General features: G+C 35.7%; 1 protein-coding gene across 3 annotated transcripts; it reads left to right on the forward strand.

Moving 5' to 3' along the window:
• Positions 1-1,017: 1,017 nt before the first annotated feature.
• On the forward strand, positions 1,018-27,028 carry LOC103705169 (thylakoid lumenal protein TL20.3, chloroplastic). 3 transcript variants are annotated; one of them, XM_039121016.1, is made up of 7 exons: positions 1,018-1,232; positions 1,322-1,490; positions 1,613-1,642; positions 5,179-5,285; positions 20,898-20,932; positions 23,082-23,210; positions 25,877-26,048. In XM_039121016.1, exons 1-7 carry the CDS (start codon positions 1,118-1,120, stop codon positions 25,973-25,975), a joined length of 684 nt encoding a protein of 227 aa, XP_038976944.1. In that variant the 5' UTR covers positions 1,018-1,117; the 3' UTR covers positions 25,976-26,048. The 3 variants fall into 3 exon arrangements, with proteins under 3 accessions (XP_038976944.1, XP_038976939.1, XP_038976935.1); XM_039121011.1 differs by lacking the exon at positions 25,877-26,048 and adding an exon at positions 26,660-27,028 and having other exon boundaries at positions 1,019-1,232; positions 23,082-23,220; XM_039121007.1 differs by lacking the exon at positions 25,877-26,048 and adding an exon at positions 26,660-27,028 and having other exon boundaries at positions 1,023-1,232.
• The last annotated feature ends 135 nt before the right edge of the window (positions 27,029-27,163 follow it).

The raw sequence follows: 27,163 nt of genomic DNA on the forward strand, positions 1-27,163 counted from the left end.
TCTCTTTAGAAGCATGCTATGACGCATTCAGCATGACAATTTTTTTCCAACAAGGCTTAGAAAGCGATTGAAAAGAGTTTCAAAAGTCGAGCTTCCCCAATAGATTATATAAATTATTATGTTTAAAGATATCTAATAGAGGAAAACATAGCATGGATAAGATGCCAGTTAGTCACGATATCAATCTTCAATCTAAATGTCAAAATTTTCATCCAAGGATATCACTCAGCTATCAAGTTTGTCTCAACATCTTCTATGTCATATGAATAACATCATAGCAAGAAGCTCGAATTGGCTATTTCAAACCAATTGATTGATGATGGATGCCACCATTAGATAATTCTACAAATTCTAGCACACAATTCCTAATGCTTTCGATCACTATGCTTTTATTCCTACCATATTATGCATAGCTGAAGTTTACAAATGTAGTTCACAGATTTTTTTTTATATGCTAAAGCCTATATGTGGATTAAACCATCAATTAAAATAAATTTGTACAATCTATTCTCTGATTAATACTTTATAATCATCGAGTAAAACAAGGAATAAGGCCAAGAAATTTAATAACAAAGGTACTTAAAGGTTCCATTATTTATGGTTTTTAGTTTTTTTACCTACTTTTCTGGTTACACAATTCCACAATTGAAGTATGTTGAGACAAAATCCATATATTTTGTATCGAGTCAGGTAATAGGCCAGAAAACCCAAATTAAATCCATATAACAATCGAATCGAGTCAAGTCAAACGGGTCAGGTTGGATTGGGTCAGATTAGAACCCAATAAACCCATATCCGATCTGAAATGTGGAACTGGTCGACCCTACCTGTTCTTAAACCGGATCAGAATCAGATCTAATCATGTTCGGATCGGGACATGGGTGAACCCGGCCCATTTGCAGCCCATTTGTAGCCGCGAATATAGGCATTCGTTTCGTGGTTGGATAGAAAACTTTCGACGCAGTCACACGTGTTCGCTCCCGAGCCAGAAAACACCGAGTCGGGATACTCAACACCTCCCCATCATGGCTTCTCGCTCTCGCCTCTTCCCTTCTCCCACCTCCGCTCATCTCCTCTCACCTCCAATATCCCGTTCTCGTCTCCATTCCCCGACATCATGGTTTTCGCCTCCGCTTCTCTGCTCGCGACTGCAGTGCCCAGAACGCTCCCTCTCTCTCGCGCGCAGCGTCATGCGCGGCCTCGCTCGACTCTCATCGTCTGCCACAGCTCCGGCGAGTGCCTTTGTCCTCTGCTTCTCACTGCGGCATTTAACCAAACAGTTAATGTGCTATGTGTTAATGTTTGACTCTCCTGAGTGCAGAACCCAAGAAGTGGCGAGCGGTCGTCTCGACCGCGCTAGCCGCTGCCATCGTGAGCTTCGGTGGCATTGGACCCATGACGGCGATGGCCGACCTGAATAAGTACGAAGCGGAGATGCGGGGCGAGTTCGGGATAGGTTCCGCTGCTCAATTTGGTTCCGCGGATCTCAAGTTCGGCTCTTCAACTAGTTGCTCTGTCCGTTTTGTTTTCCGAATTTACTGTTTTTCGTTTAAATTCATCGTAATATCTTTTTCGTTCTCTTTTTCCCTGTTTGTTTGGTCTTATTGAGCAGGAAAGCTGTCCATGTCAACGAAAATTTCAGGTAAGATCTTTGCTTCTTCAGTTGGTATATGTCTTTGCTCATTGTCTGTATTGAGAGTTAAGTGTGTTACTTTTTGATGGTAATGTACAGAGCTACTGGTGTTGACAAGGTTTGCAGGACATTAAAGCTTTTTTTTTTTTGATACGTATAAAATTGACCCACTATTTCAGAAAATTTGATGATTTTTTTTTTTTGCTCAAATCATTCTTTTCATCCTTTCTATGTCGAAATTTGAAACTTAGTGAATTTGAATGCCTCTTATAAATATAACATGCCATATGTTAAGTGTCGACCCAGCAGTCATGGGGATTATCTCTAGCGCTGAATCCGTTTATTTTATGTTTTTGGCACCTTGTTTGATGTCATTAGTTGAACATCTCATGGTTATCAATCCATTTGGATGAAAATCTTAGAAGACCATAGTGAATCAGTGGAGAATGGAGATAAAGGTAAGTAAGCTCAAATGGACAGAGGAGATATCCCTTATAAAAGGAACAAATTGATTTTAAAAAAAAGTGTGATTCAAGCTCAAAATATTACTATTACCTGGCACTGGCTCAGTTATGCTACTCCAACACTAAGTTAAATGAAGCAAACATCTTCTGTCCAACTAAAATGTGGCTCCCTGATATCATTACCTTTAAGGATGTCAGAAAGTCCAGCTTCACTTTCTTATTTTTTTGGCTAATGAATTCACATCCTCTCTTGGACCAATCTTTTTTTTATAAGCGCATTTTAATCATCTTTTATTGCTTCACAAACTCAGTTTGCCTCAGTTGTTTTGTGAAAATATCTTTAATAATCCCCGCTTTTGCAAAAATGAGGATAGTGTCATTTACCATTAGTTCTAATCAAGTGATAATGGATGCTGCTACTACAGTAGTAACGAACTACTTAGGATAGCCCACTTCTCGAGCAATCCTTTGGCTGCAACAGCCAATTACTATGCAATAATACATTGATACCAACAGCTTTAGTGATTTATAAAGGAATAATAATTAACTTCCTTAAAGACCATGGAAGAACATCACTACTACAAGTCAGATGTGCTTTCCCTTTTACTACAAGTCCCTTCCGGACATGTGCAATGCATGTGATTTATTCAAAAGAAGGAACATTTGATGTACAATTTTGAATTCATCAAATATGATTGTTTGGAGAGAATTTGATAAACTTGATCTCTCTTTAATCTATATACTTGGAGAGTAGGTATGGACTATAGAGGATGGATGTGCTATCAAATGAAAAATACATTTATATAAACGTGGATATTGAGTATCCAGAGACATAGTATCCATGAACATTCTTTCTCTATTTATGTTGAAGCCTAATAAGTGTGAATAGTTTTCTATGAAATAATTCAGAGATTTGGCATGAGATCATGGACTCCATACCAAGATATACATGCATGGTTCAAAACTCCAATTAATAACCATCCGGCTAGCCTTTTTGGGTGAGGTCTTGGTCTTTTATATAAGGGTCCAAATAAAATGCTATTCCCAGTGCCTTGTAAGGCCCCACAGTTTTCCATACAGTTAAAAATTGGCAAGGGCAGCCCTTCTTTTCTCCTTCTTTCTGGATTTTCTTGCTTTCCCAGTGTATTGTGACAAAAGTAGGCCATGCTTACAATATAGAGGAGTTTGACTACAAAGAACTGGAGTTCAAAATATTGAGTTGTTTGGCTACAAAGAGGAAAGTTCAACTGCAAATAAAAAGGCTTTTGAATTTGAATTATAGAGAAAAAATTAGTGATTATTTCAGATAAGTTCCACACCTGTAGCACACTTCCTATAAACTAACCAAAGTCAGCTTTGGTCTTGATTTCAATCAAATAAACTGTGTTTCAACTTTGGCAGCTTTGGCAGTTTTTGTTCCGTTTTTAATATTTGAACAGAAATTAATAAAGGTCTTAAAATTAAAAAAAAATAAAAATAGTAAATACTCGAAAACAAAAATAGAATAGGCTAAGAAAATGTATTAGATGTTGTTTTAGAATATGCTCATTATTTGGGATTTTTGGTTATCTACTTTGGTCATCTCTAATTTAAAATGCTGATTTAAAGAATTAAGAATTAAGAGCTTTGCAACTTAGGGAGCATAGATCTGTAGTCAACTTCTAGTTATGGAGAAAATGACTCCATTTTTACTGGTTTCTTGATATGTGCACTTTAGAAATTGGTTTTCAGCTGAAATATTTGACACTAAGTGTCACATGTGACACAGATATGGGTATCTGAAAGTACCGGTTTGTTGAAGCGACATATAGTGGACAAGTTTAACTTATAACTAGGCAGTCAGCGTTAATCAAGTGGTAACCAAGGATAGGGCTTTGAAATACTAAATTGATGGTAGCCAGGCTGAGTAGACAAAGCAGTCCAACCAAGCCAGTTAGGGAGTTTCCTGGTCTGTTAATGCATATGAAATTCAATATGAGGTTTTTTACTTGACTATTGGTTGTCTAAATATAAACTGTCTTTTGTATCATAGTAAAATAAAAGGTAAAAGGAATAAGAAGATTTCATCTATAAGAAATTTAGAATACAATGTAGCTTAATCAGTAAGTTCAATATTCGTGTTGCAGTAGCCTCAATATTTATGACCCTAATCATAAAAGCCATATGGAGTCAAGAATGGCACTTTTGGAAATTGTACCTGCTCGGTCTAGTTGAAATTTGAATTATGCTTCTGAGTACTATCTGTACGCATATTAATATTATCATGAATGGTTTTTTTGTACTAGTTACTTGTCATTTATAAGACTTTTTCAGAATACTTGCAAATATACATTATCAGATATTAGTCTTGCCATGGTAACATTATAGGACTATATGCCAGATACACATTGCACAAAACAGCACAGCCACCATCTTCACTAGCAAAAGGAGTGTTAAGTGGACGGTAGTCCTATAAGGAATGTTATCGGGTTTAGCAGGATTTGGTGCCCAAGGGAATTTTGTAAGAGCACTCCACTTTATCAGGACACAAATCCTCAATATAATACTTCCAAAAAATTTTGAGAACTGAATCTCTACATCTGCAGCAGTATTGTTTCAGTTCCTACTTCCAAATTTATGCGAATGCATGATTAGGAATTTTAATAAATGTTATTAAATGGCCATAATGGAAAATCTCTAACATGATTGGTGCATATCATATTTGGGTGGATTAACGGAATTTAGCTTCTCATATTATAAGTGATAGGAATAGTTACTCACATCCCAGTATAACCTTAATAATTTCAGTATACCTGTTTCCTGTTATTTTGTCACTTATTCTCTGAAAAACTTATATAGAAACTAATGATTTGCTTATGCACTTGAAAAACAAGGCAATAAATATTCTGGAAGTCTGATCTTGAACCTTAGCTATAAGAAAAATAATGGAGCACTTCTATCACAAATCCTCGAAAGCTCACGTAGCCCTCTAGCATATTCTCTTGGTCATTACCTTCTAGGTGACAATAACTTTCTCAAATACTTTATTCTGCAGTTTATACTCAGTCATGATTTTTTAAGAATGCAATGTATATACTACAGAAGGGCTAACTTCACAGCCGCTGATATGAGAGAATCTGATTTTAGTGGTTCAACATTCAATGGTGCTTATCTTGAAAAGGCAGTTGCTTATAAAGCAAATTTTTCAGGTAACTGTTAGCAAATTTTTGATAATGCTACTCTTATGTACATGTGTTAAACAAGTTTTCGTTTTTTCCCTCTTGTGGCATTTAAGCTTTTGTCTGTATCGACTATATATTTGCTATCTCATATTTTTAAAGGTGGAGTTTATGGAACACTAACACATCTGTATCTATGTCAGGGTTGCTTTCATACCATAAGGAAGGCAATTACTAACATCTTTCAGTAATTTATACCCTTTGGGGGAGACTATGTAGAATCTTCACATTCGAATCAGTTGTCCAACAATTAGTTTAACCATGTCTGAAGGTGCTTACTGCTTACGTAGCTGTAATTTTTTTTAACTAAAATATTCCTTTGCAAACTGATGCTTATCTAAGGCCTTACTTGAAGAATTCTTAGACATAATTTGGTATATTTCATCTATCCTTAGCTTATCATATTTAAGTAAAAAGGAACTTTTTAAAATTAATTTTTTTTTCAAAAGTTCAGTTATTTCAAACAATCGAAAAATATTTATTTTGTTTCAAAAGTTCAGTTATCTCAACCAAAATTTTTTAACTTTTTGTAATTTTTCGAATCATGCACATCAGTTATTCTCTTGGCTATTTAAGATTTTTGGTGAACTTCTGAGTCTTCTAGACTTTCACGACAGAAACAATTTTGATTCCAGTTTGTTGTGCTTTAGACTCATCAGAAGTATTAATTTTTGAAACTGATGAGGATAGATAAAGGAGCAAAACTCGTATACAAATTATTTGCGTTGTCATGTGGCTAGAGTTTAGAGATCAAGGTCGAAGGAACGGGTACCGGGCACCGTACCGGTTCTCCGTTGGGATGACTCAGTAAAGGCCGTGTCGGGCTTGTACCGAGAGAGATTATTGGTACCGTGAGAGAGAGAAAGAGAGAGAGAGAGAGAGTGAGAGAGGCTGGCGGAGGGTTGCGAACGTTGGCGGAGAGCCGCGAGGGGCCAACAGTGTCGCAACAGGTGAGGCCACGACTGGTTTTTCTGTTTCGAACGAAATAGGAGCCCGGTCACAGCTAAAAAAATTTAAAATTTTTAAGTATTTACCAACTTCACTTAAAAATTTCAAAATTTTTTAGCCGCGGTCGGACCCCTGTTTCATTCGAAACAGGAGAACCGGCCGCGGCCTCGCCTACCACAGCCACCGCCGACCCTCCGCCAGCGTTCGCCACCTCTCCCTCTCTCTTCCTCCCCCGCTCGCTCTCTCTTTCCTTCTCCTTCTCTGGCTACGGCAACGGGTCTCATTTTTGTTGTCGGAATCGTACTGGTTAGCCACCGGTTTGGCTCGAGTGGGCTGGAACCGTCCGGTTCGGGATGGTTCCGCCGACTTTGCTAGAGATGCAAATTCTCATGTGCCTACACATATAGGAGAAACCATTAGTCCCATTAAGGGATTGAATCGACTATTATGGTCAGCTTCCTTTGTCAAAGGCAATGGATTGAATCTCCAAAGAGACAAGAAAATACAGTATAAAAGGAAGATGGGGATGAAAAGACAGAAAGTTTAAATGTAAGAACATATGAAATGAGAGAGAAATGAAAAGTAAAAGATGAGGAAAGGAGGGGTTCGCAATTTGAGGTTGTAGATTGTTTATTTGTTTATGGATATATCCATCTATAGTATTCATATGGAGTTGGTCGAATGACTAAACATCCCTTTTTTTAAGGTCATAATTGTACATGCTCGAGTTAACTCCTCTTCTGTATGGATCCAAAATAAGATGCATTACATAAAACATGAAATTTAGTCACAGCATTCATTCCATGTAGGAAAACCTAGCAAAAGAGGAAGGGGAAGAAGATAGATAGTGACGGTGGTGGTGGTTCCTGGTAGTGAGGAAACAGAGGGCGAGGAAGGGGGGAGACTCGATGGTCGTGGCTCTCGGTGGAGGGAGGGGGGAAATAGAAGAGGAGCCTCGCTCCTCCCTCTCCAAGCCCATGCTTGGCCAGACAACGGCCATGCCACCGTTGACCCTTTCTCTCCTTGGGTGCTGACTGCAGGTCTCTGGTTCTGGCCCACTTAGCAGGTCTGAACCTGGACCCTTGTTATAAGATTAAGATAGAATAACAATCATGACATTATTGAATCCTAGGAAAACATAATCACCTGAATGAAGGAGTCACATCATTCCTCTGGAGATAATTTGAGCATTTGTATAAAGTTCCTTAACTTGCCCCTAAGAAACAAACCTAGATTTTGCTCTATATAAATTGATACATCTCCATTGAGAATTCCTAGTGCAACCATACTCTTTTCATCTTTTATATTGCAGTTTTTAAGTAATCAAGTATCAATTGTTGGATTTTTGACAAAATGCTTAGGCTCACAAGGATTAAAGTGTTGTGAGCTCATCCATGTTGGTCATAGGTTGGCACATACCATACTTTGCCAATCACATGTCTGATTATGTGCCAAAGCTCATAATAAAAAACTTTGAGTCTTTGTGTAGTCTGTTTGTGAGGAGACGTGCGGGCGTATGTTTAGTCCCACATTAGTTATTCGTTGGGTAGATCTTTGGTAGTTATACAGAATCAAGGAACCTAAATAATACCTTCCGGCTAGCCATTTTGGGTGAGATCCTGGGTTATTACCAATGATATCAGAACGGACCCGGCCCATGACCTATGTGGACTAGAGGACACTGCAACACGGATTCATTGGGGCTGACCACAAGCCGATCATGATGCTTGTGATTAGATTTGAATGGATTTGAATCTTTAGTCTGACGAGGACGTCAAGGTTTGTTGCCCAAGGTGACAATCCAAGAGGGGGGGGGGTGAATTGGTTTCTTCTAAATTTTTGGTACTTTTAAAAATTTCTTAATTAAGTGCGATGGATGCTCTCTTAGGTTATTTAAGTGAGTTAATCTAATGCAAGAAGAGAAGATAAAGCAAGAAAAAATGAAAGCACAAACACAATGCAAACACACCAATATATAGTGGTTCGGTGCTCTCCTTAGCACCTACGTCCACTCCCCAAGCGTACCCTTGGGAATTCACTATAATCTTGCGGATTACAGTTGGATTGTTTTCCGGGCTCACAATCCAAAAACCTTGTTGGTTTTACGGGCTCACCAACGAACCTATACACTTAGTTTTCCGGGCTCACCAAGAACCTTGTTGGTTTTGCGGGCTCACCAACGAACCTATACAACTTTGGTTTTCCGGGTTCACCAAAAACCTTTGTTGGTTTTGCGGGCTTACCAACGAACCTTTGTTGGTTTTGCGGGCTTACCAACGAACCTTTACAAAGTGTTTAAACAAATGAAAAGAAAAGATTTAAACTCCTAGATGAGCATATAAAGCAATATGAACAACAAGAAGAGTTAGAAAGAAATTATCGCTTTGAAGTCGCTTTGCTCTTCTTGGTCAAGGAAGCTTCACTCTTCAATGGGGGAAGGAGCTCTTAATGCCTCTTTGAATCTGCTCAATCCCTTTCTTTGATTCTTGAATGAAGCTCTTGATGAAGCTTGTCTTGCTAGGGTTCTCTCTTGAATGCACTTGATGTATTTTCCCCCAAAAGCTTGCTTCCTCTGATGAATACTCCCTCTTAAATACTTCTCCAACCTCCAAATAGTCCTTTCTGACCGTTGGATTGAAGAAACTAGCCGTTTATAGCCGTTGGGAGTCCAAAAAGCATTTCTGCACAACTAGCCGTTATGTTCAGCCCGTGTTTGGGTCGGCTCAACCTGTCCTTGGGTCGACCCAACCTTCACTTGGGTCGACTCAACCATTTCTTGGGTCGACCCTCTCAGAAAACACAGAAACTTGAAATTCAGCCTTCTGTTGCCTTGGGTCGACCCAACCTTTCTTTGGGTCGACCCAAGGTCAGCTTCAGAAAATTCAGAGCCTTGAATTTCAGCCTTTCTTCACTTGGGTCGACTCAACCTTTCTTTGGGTCGACTCAAGGTTTACTTGGGTCGACTCAACTTCTTCTTGGGTCGACCCTCTCAGTAAATCCAGAGAGCATTCTTCCTTTGCATTTTGAGGTTCTTTGGAGGTTGGGTCGACTCTTGCTTACCTTGGGTCGACCCAACTCACTGTTCATTTGTGCTGTTTTTGCAGGAGTGTGCCAGATGATTCCTCGATGTGCCGGGGTCGACCCAATCAACCTATGGGTCGACTCAATCCACACTTTGCTGCATTCTCAAGGTTAGTTTCATCCAAATGAACAAGACCATATATATATTTCCAATTAAGCAAATGTACTGAGAGCAATGAACTTATAAATGAAGTATCAATTTTAACTTATAGCATACTCTAGAGAATTGCTTGTTAATCATCAAAATAACACTATCATCCTCAATCTCCCCCTTTTTGATGATTACAAAATAAAGAGTATAAGCCTATTGATACTTGTCTTTAAAATCAGTTTATAAAAGGGATTGAATTTCAGAATTTCAGCTTTTCATATATATAAGTGAAATCTCCCCCTATATCATTCAAAATTTGCCAATTTGATTTTTTGAATGGCTCCCCCTTTCATTTATAATTCATTAGCAATGAAACTTCAAAAATTTGAGATAAAATAAGAGTTTCAGCTTATGTATCGGGGTGAGAAAGGAGCGTGCCAAATTCTGAATTTATATGTGCCAAATTCTGAATTATGATAGAAATTTTTGATTTGATGATTTTCATTGTTACAAATTGCTCCCCCTTAGATATGTAAGCTTTCTTATATGATTTTCAATTTGTTTGCCCATTTATTTCTCTTTTCTTTTCATAACTTCTTTACTCACTCTTTCTCACAAAAGTAATACTCTTTCTTCTCCCTTTATATACTCTTTCCTTCTCTTCTCTTTTATATACTCTTTCCTTCTCTTCTCTTTTATATACTCTTTCCTTCTCTTCTCCTTTATATACTCTTTCCTTCTCTTCTCCCCCTTTTTGTTATCATCAAAAACATATATATGGGAAAAGATGCAATAAAGAACAAACTTCAGACTTCATTGATCAAAATAGGAACATTTTCATATATTAATGCTCAAAATGATGAAAAGTACAATGTTCCACAATCAAGATTTAAAGATATAAGGGAAAGACAAGATTCATAAGGGAAAAAGCAAGATACATATGAGAAAAGGCAAGATACATACGAGAACTAGATTTCTAGCCTAGGCTCTAAATATAGATGCTAAGATCAGCCTAGGGAGACTCTAATTGAGAGTGGGAAATAGGGTTTTCGGAAGAGGACAAAGGGTAAACAGTGCCCTAGATAGCTCACGGGTCCCCCTTTTAATAGTGGGGTCCCGACGTTGGGTCGACTCAAGAAATTTCTTGGGTCGACTCAACGTTGGGTCGACCCTATTCTGGGTTGGGTTGACCCAAGTGCAGAATTTTTCTTTTTCGTTTTGCTTCTAAAATGTTTTCCTTGCTTCCAATCCTTATAAACTCTTTATGGGACAATGATACATGAGTAAGGAATCTATAGATAACAAGTTTTGACTCATGTTTCATGGATTTTTAGAAATTGGAGGAATGTATCATGAGACTACTTGCTCCCTTTTATATTTCTTCAATAAAAAGGATCACATATGCCTAATTTCCTCCTTAGCGTGCAGAATCTATCTTCACTCAAGGATTTTGTGAATATATCGGCTAATTGTTTTTTCAGTGCATATATGCTCAATACATATGTTTCCATTTTGCACATGATCCCTTATCTTATTTCTATGTGTTTGTCTTTAGAAATGAGATATTTAGGATGTAAGCCAGAAGTGATTTCTAAATGTAGATTCCAAAGATAGTTTTCTAATCAAGTGTAGGTGGAATCTTCCTTAGGTTAATTCAAGAAGTACCATGAATGATATTCAAGGAAGGACATGAGTGGAAATCTACTCTCTCTTCACTAAGTATGAAAGCTTGTTCGTTTAAGACCTTTTGCCCAATTTATTAAGTATTTTATCAACAGGAGAGTAATTTTAATTAATTTTCAGAGTGAAAGATCAAAACTTATATACTTGAAAGTCATATCATCATGTTGGATCATTAACTTTTAATGACTTCAAGGTTCTTTTATGATAAAAAGAGCATTGGGGCACAAGTACCAAAATGTGAATTCATGTAGTTTTTGATACATCTTAGAGTTCTTTTACAAACTTTCTTTTATCCCTTTAGAAAATAAGCACAATTTGATACATAAAAATATGAATTGGCACACAATTTAAGTTCTAAAGATCAAGTCAATTAGGATTCATTAGTGAATATCAAAAGAGATTTTCTAAATCACAGTTTTTATAGATGATCATTGAGGTACGTGTATTTATAGAATTCAATTTCTTAATCACAGTTTTTCAGCAATGTATACATGAAGCTCAATGAATTTTTAAATATCAAAACATAATCATATATTTAAAAATGTTTGCTTGTAATCAAGATCATTGAAAGACACATCATTTAGACCAATATTAGTACATTTTAATGATAAGAAAAGATATGTTTCGGATGCGTATCAGAGCAATCAACCAAGGCATCAAAATTAATTCTGTTTTTCTTACATTAATATTTTATTTAGTAAAATATATCATGTGTTAAGTCATGCATTAAAATACTAAGAACAAGAATGTCAAGGATCAAAATCAGTTCTTTTCAAATAAACTCCCCCTATTTAAATATAATTTCGCACTGATATATTCCTTAAAGTATGTTTTCAAGTGATTAACCATTTTGACTTGATTCTTCTTATATACTTTCATTTACTTTGTCTTTCATTTTTACTTTCTTATGCTCTATACTCTATTTGCTCCCTATCCGGTGGAGTTGGGAAGGGGCACGAGGTACTACCACTAGCCTCCCTCTTGTGCCGTCCCTAATATGCCCTACACCGAATAGTTGGGTCAAATAGTGCCGGGTACTACCACTAGCCTCCCCATTGGCACCATCCCTATAATGAGCAATATAGAAGGGTTAAAATGTTTACTTCGAATTCTTCCTGTTTTAGTGTAATTAATTATGGATTTTATCCCTTCCAAATGTCCCGAATATATTATGCTTGTTTTACTTTTCCTTAAGATTGGAGTATTTGCCTTTGCTTAGATTCTACACCTCTTGAATAATATTCATTTTCTTTTCTTTATCTCTCTCTCTTTTTGTTATTCTCAAGTAATTTACATGAAAGAGCAGAATGAGGAATTAATCTTGTGTATCATACAAACAACATTTTCATTATGTTCATGGATTCATAATTTCACACAAGTTATTTTAGATCAAAATTTTAAGCATAAACTTGTGTATTTCATGGTTATGACATATGCAAAGATATATTCTAGTTTGGGCAAACCATGAAACAATCTCTAAAAGTATAAGTCAATCAATTATAGACATGATATCAAAAATTAATAATTAAAGGCCTCAATCATGCCATAATAAGATTTAAGTTATTGACTTTGCTCAATTAATTTATGAGAGAAGTATCTAGAATTACCATTTCATTCTGCATTCTTCAGTCAAATACCTACTAGATTTCTTATGTATGAACTTTTGGCTGAGGAAGGTCCTCTCTCTTGTTTGCATGTGAATGTTTATTGTACCTTATATGGAGATATCCTTCAAGTTGAGATCTCTCATTTTTCTTGCTCAAGGATCCTGCATTATTAACAAACTCCTTTTCTTTCTTGAAGGAGAGTCATTAGTTTCTTCAAGATACAAAACATTCATCCAACATATTCTTTGTTTTAAACTAGATGACTCAATATAAGATATGACAATAGTTGCTTGTTGAGTCACTTTACTCAAGAGATTGCCTAAATATAAGCAAGCACATATCACTTGAACTAAAGAGATAGTTTCATTAACCAAGATAGTTCAATGACAAGCATGTGAGCAATGGAAAGATTTATCAAGGTCAAGTCAATTTTTATTTTCAGAATCAATTTAGCTTAGATTCTATTTCCTTAAGATAATTATCAATAAGACATATTAGCTAAGTTTTAATCAATTTTATCTTAATCAGTTGTTTCTATCAAAAATTCAGATTATGATTTATTTGTTATCAATAAAATAAGATTCATTAAAGTTAGATTGAAGTCTTGCCCAAGTGCACATAATGAGCATACATTCTGGTCTATTAGCTGTAAGATGAAATAATTATTCTATCAAGCTTCAATACAGCTTTAAACAATAGATCTACTTTGCTCATCCTTTTCAAATTCTACAAGATGGGGTCATAGATGTACCTTCTTCATGCCAATCTTCTATAAGAATTTTCTTGTGGACTACCGTTGGTCAATGAAGATCCCCTTTCTTGTTTGTCTTAATTTGGAGATTGAGAGAAGATGTTAATTCATTTATCACACATATTTCAAACTCACCTTACATGAGCTAAGTAAAATCTTCATTATAATTCTTCATTAGTAGAACCCAAAAATGATGTCATCAATGCATACTTTGAGCAAATAAGATATTACAAATTCTTCTTTTTGATGCATAGATTTATCACTATTACTTTCTATCAAAAAGGTTACTTAAGCTTTTATATATCATGCTTTTGATGCTTGTACCAAATCACATATTGCTTTATCATATATGTAATGTGTATTTTTAAGTATGGTGGTTATTTTACATAGATCTCCTTTTTAATGAAATAACCACATAGGGGTGAGTTCTACACATTCATTTGATAGCATATAAAGCTCATAAAGCAAGCAAATGATAATGGTGATCTTTACTTCTAATCATACAAGAATCTCATCAAGATCTATTTTATCTTTTCTTGATTTAGTCTTTTAGTAGTCATCAATTTTTCTTCATTAAGTGCATTTCTGAAAAACTCAATTTGGTTCTAATTATTAACATGTTTTCAGATTGTTATATGTAAAAGATTAACCATATACATATATATAATTTGTTTTTAGTATTTTGATAATAAATTATTAGTCTCATAAAGAATAAAGTGAATTGATACTTCTACAACTAGAAGTTTTCATGAATGTTCTATATGCATTGCTTGATGAATGATATCCAAGGATAGAAATATCTTTATCAGATTTGGCATTATTTTCATGGGAACATATCAAGCATAACATGTACGACTGAAAAATATGAGAGATATGCAATAGTTCTTTTTCTATTTTTCAGAAGATCAAAAGAAGTTTTCATCAAAAAATAGATTTAAGAGAGATCATATGTATGACACGCAGTGATGATAGTCTTTTAAAAATTATTTAAGTAGATGACTATCATACATAATTATCTTTTGCATTTCTTCAAGAATTCTATTAACTCTATTTTACTTATGGTGTCCTTGGTGCTGAAATCGTTGGATTTAATATTATTTTCTGTATAACCTTTATCAGGATTTTGGTTTTCAACACTGTGCCATGATACTCTTTATCTTCACAGTTTGGAAACCTTTATCATTTGAAACACTTTTACAAGATTTAGTAAATACAGAAAAATACTTCAGTTTTATTTTCCAAGAATAAATCCAACGTAAGCTTTTGAAAACTTAGAGATGGAAACAACATCTTTAGATTTAGAAAAGATTTTTGTTTGTTTCCTTAGTTAGCATGCATAGCAAAACTTTGACCTTTAAGTAGATAATCTAAGTGGGCCTATGGCAAGATCTTTTGGGAGTAAGTACATACTAGCATGAGTTGATTCTATGTGCCAAGGATGGTTTCTTTAATCTTGGTATTCATAGTGCAAATATTCAAAAGCATACCAAGTACACATTATCATTTTCATGATCAATAAAAAATAATGCCATGGATAAAAATTCTTAATCAAGCATATAGAGAATTCATCGAGTTATTTTTTAATAAATTAATTAACCATTTTGCAACTTATCCAATAGTAAGTGGAGCATACTATAAAAATGAAGTGATTTGAATATATTTTCTTTTCATAAAAAAATATCACTTATATCACAAAAATGATTAATACTTGCAAGTTATGTTTTAATCAACTAATGAAGTAATTTCAACACGAGAAGATGTAAGAATTACTTATTTCATTCTTTCTTTCATTTGAATCATTCTTCTTAGTTACATTCAATTCTTTAACACATGTCTAGAGCACCCATTGTTTAGATAACGTCTTTCATTAGAACCTTGGATAGCTAGACATGCTTGCAGAAAAATAATCATATTTTCAACTTAGGAACCCAAGCTCTTTTGGGTCCTTGTAGGTTAGCTATAATTGTTCCTTTTGGAACCCATATTTTCTTAATAGCTATTTTGTCCATGAATTTACAGATTTTAGTATTACAAGGGATGTATTTCTGTATCCTCTTGTTGAATTTAACAAACTTAGATCGAACATGAGTAGTAGGAAAACTTCCAGTTTTCTGTTTCTCCCATTTTGGTTTATCAAATTTGTAATGTATAGATTTAGGAACAACAGAAGAGATTTTAATTAGCTTTTGTTTATAAGAATCTGTTTTAGAATAATTAAAAACTGTTTTAACAAACATATTTTTAAAAGATTTTTGAGTGTACCAAGGTTGATATCCTAATGTAACTTTATCAAATTCAGCTCTTTGATTATTTATCATTAGGTTCAGTTTTTCAGAGCTGAGCGTAAATCTTTCAACAATAGGTTTTAATCTGTCAACTTCTTTAGTTAATCTTCTGTTATCTTCTGAAAGTAATTCATTGTCTTTCTTAAGTTTATCATGACTTTCAGTGAGAAGTTGATCTCTTTGATTTAGTTCTTGATTTTCTTTAATTAAGATTTCAGTTTTACTGGTTAGTTTCAGTTTTTCATCTATTTGTTTTTCAATCTTCAAGTTCTTGTTCTTACAAATAAGTTTCTTATATTCTAAATACAAATCAAAAAAGGCATCATGGAGTTCATCAAATGTAAAATTGCTTTCAGTTTCAGTATGTACCTCTTGTGCCACCAAGCATGGATTTTCAATATGATACTGCTCTCCTTCTACACATGATGTTTCAGATTTGTTAGTGTATTCATATTTGTCTTCACGCATATCCCATATTTCTTTAGCAGTCATGCAAGAAGATATGCAATTAAACTCATTCCTATCTAACGCACAATATAATAGGTTCATGGCTTTTGAATTTTGTTGAACCATTTTCTCATTATGTCTAGTGTTTGTGTGTGTTCCATTGACTATAATGCTCCATAAATTATAATCAACTGATTGTATAAAAATCCGCATGCGTATTTTCCAATGTGTATAGTTTATGCCATTAAATAGTGGAGGTCGATCAATTAACTGTCCCTCTCCTAGAAAACTGTCTATTTGAGTTGTCATGATCTTTGGCTCTTTGACGGTTAGGTCAAAAAAAAAAAAAAAAAAAAGGCAAGGAATTATAGAGCACCTGCTCTGATACCACTTGTTGCCCAAGGTGACAATCCAAGAGGGGGGGGGGTGAATTGGTTTCTTCTAAATTTTTGGTACTTTTAAAACTTTCTTAATTAAGTGCGATGGATGCTCTCTTAGGTTATTTAAGTGAGTTAATCTAATGCAAGAAGAGAAGATAAAGCAAGAAAAAATGAAAGCACAAACACAATGCAAACACACCAATATATAGTGGTTCGGTGCTCTCCTTAGCACCTACGTCCACTCCCCAAGCGTACCCTTGGGAATTCACTATAATCTTGCGGATTACAGTTGGATTGTTTTCCGGGCTCACAATCCAAAAACCTTGTTGGTTTTACGGGCTCACCAACGAACCTATACACTTGGTTTTCCGGGCTCACCAAGAACCTTGTTGGTTTTGCGGGCTCACCAACGAACCTATACAACTTTGGTTTTCCGGGTTCACCAAAAACCTTTGTTGGTTTTGCGGGCTTACCAACGAACCTTTGTTGGTTTTGCGGGCTTACCAACGAACCTTTACAAAGTGTTTAAACAAATGAAAAGAAAAGATTTAAACTCCTAGATGAGCATATAAAGCAATATGAACAACAAGAAGAGTTAGAAAGAAATTATCGCTTTGAAGTTGCTTTGCTCTTCTTGGTCAAGGAAGCTTCACTCTTCAATGGGGGAAGGAGCTCTTAATGCCTCTTTGAATCTGCTCAATCCCTTTCTTTGATTCTTGAATGAAGCTCTTGATGAAGCTTGTCTTGCTAGGGTTCTCTCTTGAATGCACTTGATGTATTTTCCCCCAAAAGCTTGCTTCCTCTGATGAATACTCCCTCTTAAATACTTCTCCAACCTCCAAATAGTCCTTTCTGACCGTTGGATTGAAGAAACTAGCCGTTTATAGCCGTTGGGAGTCCAAAAAGCATTTCTGCACAACTAGCCGTTATGTTCAGCCCGTGTTTGGGTCGGCTCAACCTGTCCTTGGGTCGACCCAACCTTCACTTGGGTCGACTCAACCATTTCTTGGGTCGACCCTCTCAGAAAACACAGAAACTTGAAATTCAGCCTTCTGTTGCCTTGGGTCGACCCAAAGAAAATTCAGAGCCTTGAATTTCAGCCTTTCTTCACTTGGGTCGACTCAACCTTTCTTTGGGTCGACTCAAGGTTTACTTGGGTCGACTCAACTTCTTCTTGGGTCGACCCTCTCAGTAAATCCAGAGAGCATTTTTCCTTTGCATTTTGAGGTTCTTTGGAGGTTGGGTCGACTCTTGCTTACCTTGGGTCGACCCAACTCACTGTTCATTTGTGCTGTTTTTGCAGGAGTGTGCCAGATGATTCCTCGATGTGCCGGGGTCGACCCAATCAACCTATGGGTCGACTCAATCCACACTTTGCTGCATTCTCAAGGTTAGTTTCATCCAAATGAACAAGACCATATATATATTTCCAATTAAGCAAATGTACTGAGAGCAATGAACTTATAAATGAAGTATCAATTTTAACTTATAGCATACTCTAGAGAATTGCTTGTTAATCATCAAAATAACACTATCATCCTCAAGGTTTAAATGGGGGAGTATGTGAGAACCCTGTGAGAACCCATGCGAGTATGTATTTAGTCGCACATCGGTTATTCGCTGGGTAGATCTTGGGTAATTATACAGAATCAAGAAACCTAAATAATACTTTCTGGCTAGCCATTTTAGGTGAGGTCCTGGGTTATTATAGTGTCAGTCCATGCCAGTGCATGCACGAACCAGCACACAAGATAATAAGGGTATAACATGGACCAACACAACATGGAACTTTAATCCATGATAGCATATACTTAAGTATTGGCCCGAAAGGTTACTTTGGTGAGTTTGGTCTTGTAATCTTGAATTTTGTTGTCCTAATGGCATAAAAATTCAGGAGGAATTTGGCGAAACTAAGAAGGCTAAACATACATTTCCTTTCTTTCTTTCTTTCTTCCAGTGCAGTCTTAAGGTTGATCATGCAGTGTCTACCTACCAATTTATGTACAGCCCGACTGTCCTGGTCTGAAACATTCCCATTCTCTTTTTCGTAATATTCATGTATGAGACCTATCATCTACATGGTAGCTCTCTTGGCTTGAGATCCTCCTTTGAATCTAAACATGCGTATGCATTTTGGAATTGGATTTTCAGTTGTATCCTTAAAGTTTGAGCATGTTCATGTAAGTCATCAAGGCTCAAAGATTTAAAACCCTTCTTCATGTTCCACCACTATTATAATAGGTTGCTGTGCTTGAATCTGCAAAGTTTTGCTGCATTTATATGGGGTTGTCTCTACTTGATCTGAATTCCCTGGACTTTTGACATATAGAGTGCAGCCAAGATATGAACACTACTCAGCTGGACCTTTTTGGCCCCTGTTTTCATGCAAATGCTTTCTGGGTAGCACCAACTCTTCACCCTGGTTTAAGTCAAAAAGGTTCCTGAAAGCAAGAGATCAAGCATCAAAACCATGGAGATCTTATGGCAACTGAAAAAATATAGGAAAATGGAAAAGATGTGGTGTTTATATAAACTAATCTCTTCCCACATGTCAAAACAGGAAAGCAAGAACAAAAAAATGGCTTAAGGTCATTATATGGTCTTTTATTCAATGGTTTTTTGATTCAACAGGACGATCCTTAAAAGGAAAGACCAATCATAATAAGTGCTTTAGTCCTGCAAATGAAGTGATGAATAAAGGAAAAAAGTAGGAAATAGAGATGAAATGTTGTAGAAAAAATAGGCTATGCTCACTGAACAGATTGTGAACCTCCTCTTAGCAGACATTGCATGCCAACTATTTCCAGTTACAGCCCACCATTTATCTTTAAGCTCTTCACAATCAACTCTCGCCCAGATTTATGCTGAAGGTTTCTGGGGTGTATTAACTTTATACCTATCCTTGCAAATCTATGTAAATCCCATGGCAATAGGTTGACAGAGAAGTTGCATGTTACTTTTCCAATTTACCATATATTTCCTGCCCTATAATCATATCCCAAGGGAACTGAGTCCAACCCTTTAGGATCAAGCAAGACACAAGAAAGTTACATTCCCTCTTTTCAATGTACAACAGAAAAGGATGCTCATTTAGAAACTGCTGACCATTTTCAAGAGCTCCACAGATATTAAATTCAACATATACATAAAATTACAACGTGAAGAAGCTGCTTGGTCTTGTTTAGATGATTAGATCTGCAAGTGGCCAACAATGCTTTAGTGTTTCGGACATGGTCTATAAGGCCTTTGCCAAGCCTTTTCCTGATCACAAAAATCCATCATGTGTTTATTTTTTAAGGTTCAATTCAACGAGCAAATTTTCTTTTCCCCCTTGGCAGCATGATATCATTGTAGTTATTTGGACTTTCTAGTTGATTGTTCAACTTTTCCTAAAATTAAGATCTAGGTAGCTTCAAAAGAGAATCAAATCCAAGATTTTTTTATGGTACTTATTGGGATGTTTTGGGACAAATAGGCGGTATTCCGATGGAAATAATGGCTACTTTTAATGTTACATCAGCTACAACAATAGTTTGGACATCCTTTACATCATGACCAATATTACAAGGGCTCTGAAGTTGATAGAAATATTTTCCATTAAAAATGCATTTTAACTGTAATAATGATATAATGTCGAAATATCCAGTAGTTTTTTAAAATTGAAATAAATATACAATCCTATAGATGTATAGAAGATTACTGTTTAGATGCAAACTATTTGTAGCAGTATTATTTCATTATTATAAACCATTATATCACTTTGTAATGGTTAATAACCATCGTAGCAGAGAAAAAGTTTGTTTCAAAAAATGCTGTTGTTCAGTATGCTTACTTCATGGCATCATTCTGTTGTAGTACTATGATGGTTCTAGGTACAGCTGACCACTGCATATCTTATTGATCGGTAAATCAGTACAGTAATGAACATCATTTCCTAAAAATGTTTAAATACAACAACTTGTGAAATGCCTTGCACAAACTTTTAGTTGTAGATGTATGAATGAACACAATTTCGCCATTTTGGACAACATGAATCTAACAATGCAAATTTTGTCTTCAAATAAGTGCATTGATTAGGTCTCATAACTTAAACAATCCAGTACTATAGTTATATATCTGAATTTCTTTTGTAAATTGTCAACAAGAAATTTTATACACATTCCACTCAGAGCATGTGTCATGCAGTTTTGGCCTAGGGCGTGATATGGTAATTTTCTACATTAAAAAAATGCATATGATCACGGCCTTCTCATATCATTAGTTATTAAAATCTAATTTTCTACATTATGTCTTGTTTGATCTTATGCAGGTGCTGATTTGAGCGATACTTTGATGGATCGCATGGTAAAGCTGATAGATTTATAGCACAATCTTATAAAGTTTCTTCATATTTTGAATTTTATATTATATATTTCCTCAAAAGCACATGTATCTAAAACAATGTGTATAAAACAAAAGTCTAGCAACTTACCCAAGTATTGGAAAATAATTCATTGTAATATGAGAAAGCTTTCTGTCTAGAGGAATTCTGCATGTCATATTTGCATACACTTCCCAATAAGTTGAACAATAATTGTAACTTTCTCTGTTGTTGGGCAATCTTTATCAGCATTTGCTTATCCAAGTGTAATCGGCAAGTATTGAAATAAGATACCAATCTGCAAAATGTGCCATGCTGGTAGGATATTGGCACTCCACAATGGTATATACTTATATACAGTTCTGTGCTGGTCTATATCACTGCTTATCAAACTCTAATTGATTTTGAAACAATATATATGACTTTCAATTTTAAAACCATGCATAACGGTCATGGTCACATATTTTTTTTCTATTTGAGACAATCAGGAACTATCCCTAGTTTATCTATATATATATGTGTATATCTATATATATGTGCGCGCGCGCGCGCTTATCTATCTATCTATATATATATATATATATATATATATATATATATATATAACCATATACTGCAAGAACTCATACAGTGGATGTCTCTAGGAAGCAAATATACTACAAAGAACACATGTTATACATTAATTTGCAAAAATACCTGGGATAATTTATAATATTAAATTTTTATGACTTAGGCAAGTTATATGCTGTTGCCTATTTGTCTTTTAAACTAGTATAAAATAATTAAAACTGATCAATATTTAATAATTTGGATAAAGTAGTGTATTCTTGTATGCTAAGTAAATCTCTTCAGCCTTGCATTTACGAAGTATCAGCATTGTCTGCATATTGTGCTGACTGCCAATCTGCATGGTCATGATTACTGATAATTTAATCTGTCGTAATTAGCGACACAGCCACTGGAGATATAAAAACTACTTATCCTTCTACAGTTCTTCCCTTTCTTTTTTTTTTTGACAAAGGATACCACCTTTATATTTTCTAAGAAGCTGGGAATATTGATTTGGTGACAAAAAAGAGGATGAGAGTATGTATTAAGAGGTTCAACCCAAAACCTCTCAAGATGATAAGATTGCTTGAATAAACAACAGAATGAAAGCAAAGTCTACATCAACCTGTCCATGGCTGGTGTCTGTTGGATATTTTATGTACCTTTGGGAAAACTCAGCCGCAAACCCAAGGATCACTGTTTAAATGTTATTTCCTTCTCAGGTAATAAAAGAAATTGGATTTAAATGTTTTGCATTTGAAAAACCTTGAGTCTCTCTATTCATTTACCTCACCACATTACAAAAGTAAGTGTTCTGTACTTTTTGATTTTTGTGATCATTTTCTATTGTCTTCCATAAAAATGCCATCTCTCCGTTCTTTAGGATTGAAAGCTTTGCCATATTAAGCTTACATCATGCATATAACTGCAGTAAGGGACTATATCTATTACAAAAATTGTACATGTAATCCCTTTAAAAACTTGTATAAAGAATGAACAGATTTATGCATATAGCATGTGTATCATAAATGATGCAATATATGTTGCTCAAAATAAAAAGGAAACTCATCCACTATAAATAACGACTATACTAACTCCAAACCTCCCCGACCCCTCCCCCCAGCAAAACATGCATCCAAACAAAGGAAAGAAAAAACAAAGAAGCAACTCAGAATTAGGCCACTAGAATAAATGGTAGTTTTTTTGAATTATGAACCAAAAGGAGGAATACTTACTATTGCCAGCCTTATTATGTCTGTGCATTGAGCTTTCTAAAGCGCCATATCATGCTATTATTTTTACTCTTAACTGAAAGTTAATCATTCTATTTTCTGCAAATTAAAAATATAAAATATATAGGTTCCATGAACGTCCAAAGTTTTTGTCTGTCATTCTAATAGATATATTGAGATCAATCAATTTCAACATGAAGCTTGGGCCATTTCTTAAGCCATGGAGTTGAGCCAATTGGATCAACTGTATGAATGCTTTATTTTTTTTCTTAAACAGTAACATTTGCAAGCTTTACTTAATCTGTTGTAGGGTTACATTTTGATTTTAAATGTAAAAAATGTTTCTGAGCAGGTTCTTAATGAAGCTAATCTCACAAATGCTGTGCTCGTTAGATCAGTTCTCACACGAAGTGATCTTGGTGGTGCAATCATTGAAGGTGCTGACTTCAGTGATGCTGTTCTGGACCTACTGCAAAAACAGGTATTATCATGTATGAATGTTTTGGATCACCTCTTACAACATGCATTTGGATTCTTAGAGTCGCATTTCACATAATGTTAAAAAATTACTGTTATAGTTGTTGTTTTGTTCACGTCTCACCGATATCTGTTCTAACCCATAAATTTTAGTAACAACATTGAATACTAAATAAGGGTAGGATGCATTGTATGAGCAAAGGCTTGGCTTAAGTAAACTGCTGGGCATAAGCATTCTATATACTTGTAGCAGACAGATTGCAGAAAGAGATTAGTTCAGCATATCTTTGGATCCCTTGATAGGGGCTAAGGTTGAAGGAAGGGACTTGGGGCTGTCACTGACCCACAGACCTGGACTTCTCAGACTTGACCCAGACCTGATCTGGACCTGTAGACCTATGGGCTGGGTATGGATTCAGAGATAGACTCATCGCAAAATCCTAGGTCTGGTTCCGGGTCCAGTTACCTAACATGGATCCAATCAGATCTGTTAATTTAATAAAATTGCGCTGGGGGCTGATTTTTACAGACCTAATATACAGCATATGACTTTACTCTTATATCCTGCTCATTTTATATAGAATTACTTAATTTTACTTTGGGATTTGTGTCTCTATTAAAGTGTCTGAAGGGCATGAAGGGAGTTGAAATTATGAAATACTGATACCAACTTGAGACTCTAACTGGGACTATATCCTTAACTGATTCAAACCTGATGGTTGATGGATAGAGTATGGGTGTTAAGTGTTGACATACCTGGACCTGAACCAGAACCCAACTCAGTCCTTAAATGGATGGAGTTTTGAGTCAAAATTTAAGGCCAAGCCCCCCATGAATCTAGGTATAGGTTGAGTGGGACCCTTATGGTGCCTCTATTAAGGCCTAAGGTGTTGACATATTTTTTCTATATAAGAATCAAATTTTTGTTTTGAGCCTATACCCAGCTTACTGTTGTAGTCTGAAAGAGCTAAATGTACCAAGGCTAGGTTTACTTCTTGTTAGTACGATACTTACACGATAGCAGCTGTAGAGTTTCTCCAAACTTCAGATCGGTATAAAGGTAAGATGGTAACTTTCATGAAGCCCTTGGATATGTCGGACAACGCATAAAGAATCCTAGCTTGTTTAACAATATCTAGACTAATATGAATCCTACAAATCATTTTTAAGGTTATCCTTCAGGGTACACACATGTAGTTTACATAAAGCAATGTTTAAGTGAAATTAAATGAAGAAATATGCATGCAGCTTAATCTTGATCACCCCCTCAGGAATAGGAGGTATTAGAAGAGCACCCAAAGCACCACTTGGCATTGGTTATGTTGATTTTTCAGACTTGGTTCAAACTAGTCGTTATTCCTTTTGGTTCATTCAACCGAAAAACTATTCCAGGGGTTTCCAGGAAAATGGAAAAATACAGGACTGCATCAAGAAATATGCACAAAAGAAAACAAAAATATCACCAGGTTTCCAAGGACTCACATGTATAGGAATTCAAAGAACAATCATCTTGATCTAGGTTATAATACATCAGATTCCCCAGGAACATGAGGAATGGAGAATTACAGATGAAATTCCCATAAGGGGGAATTTTTTCCTCAACCAATTGTCATTGCTTCAATTCTGCTTCCACTTCAGTGAAGTCTCCTACTCATTGTCCTCATAGACCATCTTTGTTCCTTGCCATATCTTTCTTCCCTCATTGGCTATTTAGAACTGAGTAACAGAGAGACTCATGATCTTTTTTGAAGTTGACTCCATGACAACCACTAATGACTAACGATAGGGTATGGGGCCTCTTATAATTCTACTTTCATGTGCTTTTTATATTTTTACTACTTTACTTTCAGTATTTCATTTCTCATCAATATACACGTGCAAGCACGCGATTGCATGCATGCATGCATGCTCATAGACACACACACAGAGAGAGAGAGAGAGTGTGTGTGTGTGTTAAGTTACTATCCTTCTAGTACAGTTGAAGTGTCAACAGTACCATTGCAAAATCAATGATGAATCATCTTGATAAAAAATCCATGCTATTACACATGATCAAATGTAAATGCCTAACAATTATAAATTGGAAGCTTCAAAAGTTTTTCTACTCATGAATCAAGTGGTCACAAAATAGACAACTTAGTAGCATGATCGAATCTTTCAGTTTGATTTATAGTTTAGAACCATCAATATAAGTTGAATGCTTTTTTTTTTTAGTAGAATATAAGCTGAATGTTGTTTTGTACATGATTTTAGATGTCTAGATCGAGGGTGATGGCATGGATTCATATTGTATACAGCCGACAAAATTTATTAGCTTATTTACTCTCCAACTATTGCCTAACTTGTGTTTGCTTGATGTATAGGTAAGAAACCTCCAAAACACAACCTTTTGGTTCTAGGTTTTCATAAACAGCATAGATCATGATCCGGTGTGACTCCTTAGCCTAGAACATGCGCCACACGTATTTATGTATGTATTTATGTACATATGTATATACATACATACATACATGTACCTAAGTATGTATGCATGCATGCATGCATCTATGTATTTGCAAACACCAGAGCAGTTGATCTCATAATCTTCATTGGAATGTCATGCTAAATATTAAGCATTCTTTTAATTCACTAAATCTACCTTTTCATGTGCTGAAATATTTGAAAATGCAGAAACTATTCCTTTCTCGAACAGAAGCAACCAGCCTCTTATGGGGAAAAAAAACTCCTTTTATAATGCATAAAGGAGTTGAGAAGCATCTTATTAATTAGGTTAGACATGGAGAGCAATGTATTATGGATGTTACAAGCTTTGCCTTTTGAGATGGACATGATAATCCTACTACTGCTGGTGCTTAAAGTTCTATATGAGATTTCACTGTAATTTGGGAAGCTGAAGATGGTTGAAGTTTTGCCTAAAGACTCTTCTTGTAGCGAAGGCAATTCTGTTTGTTTGGACATGGTACACCAACATGATGGACAAGCAAATGGGATCAATGCACAAGAGTGAGCCCAAGGAGTTGCCTTTTGTCACTTGAATCATGTCAAGGTGCCTTCCCTATTAAATCAGACCATCAGCTGGGCTGCTAAATTGGGCTATTGCTAAGAACTATGTTCTTAGTTTAGAGAGAGAGAGTCCTACAGGAGCTTGTTAAGAGGGCCACGCGCCCATGCCTATAATCAGACCATCATCTTGGCTGCTAACTCGGGTTATTGCTAAGAACTATGTTCTTAGTTTAGGGAGATATTCCCACAGGAGCTTGTTAAGAGGGATTGGACTTTGATCAGTAGTGTGCGCTAAACTACCAACTATAACCAGTGAAATTAGGGGCACTAGGTATTGTTTCTGTGATATTCTAAAAATTTTAGATAATTTTCTTGCATATTAGACAGTTTCATCTCCATATTCTATATTTCTATAGGGACATCATAACTCCGTTGTTTCACCCATTGCAGGCGTTGTGCAAGTATGCAAGTGGTACCAATCCGATGACTGGAGTGAACACAAGAAAAAGTCTAGGATGTGGGAACAGTCGAAGAAGTGCCTATGGGAGCCCTTCTTCCCCTCTCCTGAGTGCCCCGCCTCCAAAACTGCTCGACCGCAATGGGCTCTGCGATGATGCAACTGGCCTTTGTGATGCAAACTGAGTGAAGATTTGTCCTTAAAGATCAAGCAGATGCTGTACAAATAATAAGGTTGAAAGAAAATTAAGAGTTGGTAGTGTAAATCTGCAAAGCTCGTCTTTTATGTAAATTGATCGGTAAAGTTCACAGTTCAGGATATCAAATTTAATTTCTGACAATGAGATGGTACGCTTTACATGACGATGAGAAATTTTGACGTCATAAGATATTGGTTAATGGTGGAATCCGAGTTCAACCTCCCATACAGTTCATCACAAACATTTGATGATAAGGAGAACACTGCATCTTGGGCTTGCCTAAAGTAGAAAACTCACC

Source organism: Phoenix dactylifera, chromosome 2 (genome assembly GCF_009389715.1).
Source record: "Phoenix dactylifera cultivar Barhee BC4 chromosome 2, palm_55x_up_171113_PBpolish2nd_filt_p, whole genome shotgun sequence".
Classification (NCBI taxonomy): domain Eukaryota; kingdom Viridiplantae; phylum Streptophyta; class Magnoliopsida; order Arecales; family Arecaceae; genus Phoenix; species Phoenix dactylifera.